General features: G+C 43.8%; 1 protein-coding gene across 2 annotated transcripts in view; it reads right to left on the bottom strand.

Moving 5' to 3' along the window:
- The window catches only part of rps6ka1 (ribosomal protein S6 kinase a, polypeptide 1), a 53,123-nt gene that overhangs the window by 45,996 nt on the left and 572 nt on the right, over nucleotides 1-6,555 (bottom strand). The window contains exon 1 of one of the 2 annotated variants that reach the window (XM_076748050.1): nucleotides 704-1,354. The exons of the other annotated variant lie outside the window; for it this stretch is intronic. Within the exon in view, the coding sequence (XP_076604165.1) occupies nucleotides 704-766 (63 nt within the window). The 5' untranslated portion in view covers nucleotides 767-1,354. Of the gene's footprint in view, nucleotides 1-703; nucleotides 1,355-6,555 lie in introns of those variants that run through there. 2 annotated transcript variants of the gene reach the window in all.

Raw genomic sequence — 6,555 nt, forward strand, 5'->3', positions numbered from 1 at the left:
GCCCACATGATTATATTTGAAATGTACCACACAGTTCAGCGTGTAAATTGTCAGTTTAATAGTCCTCACAAGCCTGGAGGAGGTTGTCCCTACCCACTTCTTCCCTGCCATGCGTGAAAAGACAGAGAAGGAAATCACTTTACAGGCGAGAGACAGTCATGATGAAGCTGTCTGATTCTCAACTCTGCAAGGGAGCTGCATTCAGTGGAAGACTGGAAAGTTAACTATCTGTGACCTGCAGCTCTGAAAGCTACTTTTGGAGCCAACTGAAAACTCTAAAATGAATAGATAATAATGAAACACCTCCCATAGTCTATAACAGGCCTCTACATGTGTGTTTCCAAAGAAGTGTGTCTTTGAACAGAAGCTGACATGTCCTCTAAAGCATGAACAGCCCATTCATCACAATTTCACTTAACCTGATTAAAAATGCAAGCTTTGTTTAAATCACAGGACATACATTATGCATTATTTATCAAGTCTGTTCACCCCCAGCTGTGTGCACAGCTTAAATAAACCAGCAGAGCGGAGACTCAATCGTTTCAGCAACTTATCCCTTGATCGCTTTTCTAGAACTGGTGACACCTTCAACTGAGGGCTGAACGCGCACCTTCGCTCGCCATTTTTTAATGTTACCTGGATCAAATCGGTAGAAACTGACCAAACAATGCATGCAACACGGACACATTTCACCTCGCATTACCTCCGTTTCGAGCTGCACTAGTTCCATTGTGGGCCATGGCTCCGCGATCTGTGCGAGAGGCATTTTGGCAGGATTTTCACTTCTGTCCCCCCCTCAGCGGCTCAAGTGTGAAGTTGGGTCTCCCTGGATTTTGTCGGTGCCGCTCCTGTCAAGTGCAGCTCCTTCACTCAGGTCCAAAGTCCAGGCGGAGAAGATTTATCAGCGCTCGGAGAAGAGGACGCGCATGCAGACGCTGCAAGCGCAACCAAGAGCTTTACAAACAACTGTAATCCTTTGCTTTGACTTCGGCGTCGGCTGGCCACTTCTGTGTGTGTGTGTTTGTTTAAAGTGATGATCCAGCTGAAAATACTAGAAACACCAAACAAAATCCTTCGAGGTACGCGCGTTGGACACTCAGGATTTGGGTTTGACAAGCGGGGGAGAGGGAGCGGAGCCAAACAGTGTGATCCTTCAAACGGGGCCGTGCAGGAGTCTAACGCCGCCTGAGGGAGTCAGCCTGTCTGTCTTCACAGTCGACGCCGTATGAGATCCTCACGTCTTCGTTCCTCGTGTGCTTGCGGTTCCTCCCGGACAGAAAGGCAAGACTTCGCTCCGTCCGCCTGGTTCCCAGCAGTGTGCGATGCGCGCAGACACCCTCAGTGTGGCTCCGTAGTACGAGCGCGCTCCAACTCGAGCTATTATTGGCGGACTCCAGCAGGATTTCATCCGGCCCCTTTTTCTGCTTGTTCCGCCCAGGCCCGATCGTGCCTCCATGCGGCGGAGAGGTGAACTGCAAATACGTAATGCAGACCGGAGCCCACTCCTCATGAATGGCCTGCTGGCTGCGATGCTTGCGGTACAGCAGGTGCATCAGAGGAGTATAGATCCTCTGTTCAAAGAAGAACCCGTTAGTTCATTAAAAAAATATATCAATGAACGGCAGCCAAGAAAAATGAGGCTCTTTACTGCAAACTCATCACAAAAATGGGATTGCAGGAAGATGCAGTGTGCAACTGTGGAGTGGCACTGATTTTCACAAGCCACTGATGTATGAAAACATATATGTGGTGCACCTTTAGGGCCACATCACCACTTCCCGCAGGTCTAAAAACAACACACACTGTTGCAAAAATTACATAACATAGATTACACAATGTAAAGAATAGAAGCGAGCAGAATTTAGGTCGTGACCAGCGCTGTTTGATTCTGTCAGGACACCACATTGATGCAGCACTCTTTCCATTGACAACAGCTCTTGTAATGGTCCTTGTAATCTTCAGTGATATAATACACCCCTCAACACTTCTCTGCTTCATTCACTGCCGAGTGGATTTTGCTGTTGGCTAGCTTTGGTTACTATTGGCAACTGGAGAGCATCAAACCGCCTCACCATGAACCTGCCAGATAGATTTTTGATTCAAATTAAAATGAAGGTGGGGTGGCATTTCACGGAAACAAAAAATGAGACATTCATTGGAAAGGCAAATGGAGCTTATGATGTGGTCTTTTGATTGATGTGTTGCAAAATGTTGCATTGAAAAAGGCTTTTAATCGTGGACCAGTCGGAGCTTTGTGGGTTAAACACAGATCTGAACTGGAGATAGAAACATTTCCTTTTTTGTGGCACTTTTGGACTTTGTATCTAAGCTGTTAACTTGCAACACCTTGTCTGTTCACTCGTGTCTGAAGATTAACTACAGTTTCATCCTATTCATGCCTTAGTTTGTCCTCCTGTAGATGATTTGCCAGTATTTCTGTGCATGCTTATAACATTTTCAAGCAATGCTACTTGTGCAAATTGACACAACAAACGTATATTACTGTGTGTTCACTGACACCTTTTCCTCCACACGCAGGAGGAAGAAGGACGTCAGAGAGCACTCTTGAGGTTGATATGAAGCTAATTTATTTTCGGACAAAGCCATTCAGAGGGTGGTCAGAGAGGGAAGGTTACGACACCACGGGGGAGGGTTATCCATCAGACTCACACTGTATGCAATATTCAAAGTCACTGCCATCCCAAAGCTCACATTGCCCCATCGATTCGTCTTGATGATGGATTAGCAGCCGCTACGGGAACACTCATGGCACCTCATAATGCTGCTGGTGTTCGTTATTTAGTGCGATGGAGCACTGCTCAATTTTTTTTTCTTCTCTTCATCTTTCCTCTAATTTATCCCCTCTTGTCCATTATTTACAGGACGATGCTGAATGTTCACAGATCCTCCTGCGTGATCTGATCAGTTCCAGATGTCTGGTTTGATCATCTGGTGAAAGCAAAGGGCGTAATAAAGACAATTTATAGGAAAGATTATCCAGTGTGGATGAAAAGTCATGTCAAGAGGGGGCTCTTACAGCGATGCTTTCCAGATAATCAATATATTGTAAGATGAGGGTCAGCAGTGGGCAAGATCCTATCAAGAAGTGCACTGACACTGATCGACATGTTGATGCTGTGGCTGTTAGATACGAAGCTCATTGCTATTCTGACTGCAGGACATCTCTTCTTCTTCTACTCATGATGCTGCAGTGACGTCACAGGTGACAGCGATGACTCAGAAGTGTCTCCTGTCTGGTGGCAGAGACTCCAGGGATACCCTACCCCCACCTTGAGCTAGACAAGAAGCACGGTGGGTAATGTGACTCAGTCCAGCTTGCCATGCATGTGCAATGGAGGAAGACCCCACCCTGACTTGCTTGTGTGTCGGCGCAGGAGTGAACCATGTTAGATTTGATCCCCAGAAGGCAGAGTACAAATTAGATAAAAGACGCAAAGATGACACCGGCGTTTAACCTCATTTTCAGGTTGAGTTTGAAACCACAGCGGCGGATGACAGAGAGAGTGATGTTGAGTTAGCAGAACAAGAAACAATGACTCACACTGTATGCTGTTCCCTCCTCTCTAAAACACACACACACAGTAAAGAGTGACTATTAAAATGCAAATACATGCACACTGAAATTTTGAAGTGGAAATTATGAAGCACCTCTAAATCAGTTTGTTAAATTATTGCAGCTGCTTTCCTCTGATCCCTCTATTTCTTTTAGTCTGTTCAGCCTCTGTCGCACTTCAAGAGACGAGTATGTTTTCAACTATGTTCATTTGTGCAGCTGTTTTGTGCTTCATTTGCCTGTGTCTGTTTTTCAAATATGATGTAGAATAGCTATAGTAGGATTTCCTTAATTACTGCACTTATTAAGTGAAAGTGAAATGAATTTACGTACGAGCATGCTCCCTGAGTGTCTGTGGGATCACCTGTACTCTGATGTCTCTGAGGTTCAGCGCATCTGTATGTGTGTGCATGCTGGAATTACCCATATAGCTAAAAATCCTTGATAAAAAGTGTCATTCTGCTTTACTTTCCATTTCTTCCCACTAGTAAAGGGATGAGTAAACACAAGTGGCAACTAAAGTAGATTAAAATAGACTTCATGTGTCTAGCGAAATGCTTAGTTAATCCAAGGGATTAATTTGCTGATGCAACACAGGCGCTGAGAACTGACTCCACTTAAAGACAAAGGTATCATGACATTAAAGCACTAAATATACCCCATATAGATAAATACAGCACACAATGACTAATGGACTTTTCAGCTACAACATATCATATACGACACGCTTCCTTTCAGGGCTAAATTTAATACTCTGGGTGTGTCAGGTTTCAACGACTGTACTTTGGGACCTTTGATAATAATTCCTGCTTAGCTGAGCTCAATGAGCACATGTCTGCAGTGCAAGGATCAACGCCGTCAGAGGGGCTGCAGCATGGAACAAATTAATTAGCTGCTCAATGGTGGAGCAAGGGTAATTATCCAATCTCTGCAGACTGGCTGTGCCAAGAAAAGATGGCAATGCAATAATTCAAGACTCGCTCTGTTCTGTCAGAGACGATGAACAAATAGCATTATTGTATTTCAAACATTAGCGGAGTTATCATTTATCACAGAAATGGCTGTCGGGACAGTGTGGCTGCAAATGGACTCGGAGGGGAGTATTGATCGGTGATAGAAATAAAGAGAGTGAGGGAACAGAGAGGGAGAGAGGCTCTGCGTTTATACAATTTTCTATTGTTGGCTGTAAAATACAATCTTGTCCCCTTTTGTCATCAACACCGTGTTTTGCAGTAACAGCGCCTAATGCACAACACAGTCTGCTGACTCCATAATCTTATGACTGTCAAGCCAGAGCAAACATGTTGAGGCTTGAATTTGTACCTCTGGTATTTTGGGCTGGGCAAAAAGGCGGGCCAAGCGAAAGGTCTTTTTAGAAAATCACATCCGAGACCAAGTTCAGCATAAAGAAGCTACGGTAACACATCGCTGTGTCATTGAAGTTCACTGAGACAGATCAAGTGCAACAATCAGACTAATAAGTACATGAGAAGACTGTTATTTTATTTCAAATAAATTATTATTATTATCATTGATTATTGTACAGGCTGGAAAACAAGAAAGACGAAGAGCAGCATGATGTAATGCACCACATAAAGGGCTGCTAACCACTGCGCTATACTGTTCAAGAGCACGGGGTAGCCATGGAGACTTTAGGCAAGAATGGGCAAAGATTTAGCAATCCATTGGTTTTCCATTATCCAAGATCAGCTTTGATTTGTCAGACTAGTGGACTGACATTCAAGGTCAGTTATTTTCCTCTCACTTGCAGCAGAGGTCATCTTGACTCAAGAGAAGATCAATAGTGATTCACTGATGACCAAAATCCCTTTCCACCATACAGTCTGAGGGTTTACCATCAGTGAGCTGCAGCTTTTTCTCTTTAATTTGTTGTTTTTCCTTTGAAATACACTTGACTGATGATGAAATGATGAGCAGTACTGTATCAAAGAACATTTTCTATCACGTTGTCAGTCAAAATATGTGGATTTCAAGCAATTCACACAAACCTTTCTTCTGCAAAGATAAATTACAGGACTGTATTTCTGCAGGCAGCCCAACAGATTTTCTCTAAATATTTGAAAATATTGGCATAAACCACGGACGCAGGGACACCGTGCCATTTTGCCTGCTGACATATATAAACCCGCCTTTTCCCCCTTCACTGACTCTTTCTCTTGGTACAAAGAGAATAACAGCAGGGGGTGCCAGATATCAGAGGGCACCTCTTTTGTGACTATAGCCTTTTCATCCGACCATGGCCTTTACTACTCAGGAAACACTCAACAGCAGGTTTGTTGGGAACTGTGACACTGAAAATGATTCCCTGGTGCAGCTCACAGCAGAGATTCCACAAAACGGTCACAGGATCAGGTGCTAGACTTGACGTCATGAGCATGAATGGAGCTTACGCTGCTTCAAAGAAAAGCAGCATTTCCAGTTGGAATTTTACAGATGTACTCATTCAACATAAAATGAACTTTCAAGCCCAAAACCAGGTTATTGGTTGATTGATTCTGCAGTGTTAATGGAGAATAAATAACAAGAGATAGCACTAAGGCTGTCTCAGGCCTTTACAGGCTGTACCTAGCTGTGAATAGCCACAAAACACAATATCATTCATTAATAGCCTGGCTGTTCTCTGTAGTCAAAAACTGTCTGTTTGTTGAGTTGTTATGGATCAATTATTCACGAATAAGCTCCTTCCAGTAGCTCCTGATGTAACTATTGATACTGTAAATAATTCAGCAAGCAGCTTCATCAGAGCTGAGAAGTCAACACAGTTCAGAGGATAAAATAAGCAACATTTCCGGTGAATTCTTAAGAGAGCAGTCTAACCAGCGGACTGGGAAAAGAGGATTAGATCTGCTGGCGTGTAGCTACAGGGAGAACAAGATCTTCATCCCCTTAAGCCTTGTGACAATTCAAAAACTGTACGGGAAATGCAGAAAAACAGCACGTGCAGTTGTGTGTGGTATCAT

This window comes from Chaetodon auriga, chromosome 14 (genome assembly GCF_051107435.1).
Source record: "Chaetodon auriga isolate fChaAug3 chromosome 14, fChaAug3.hap1, whole genome shotgun sequence".
In the NCBI taxonomy this organism is placed as follows: domain Eukaryota; kingdom Metazoa; phylum Chordata; class Actinopteri; order Chaetodontiformes; family Chaetodontidae; genus Chaetodon; species Chaetodon auriga.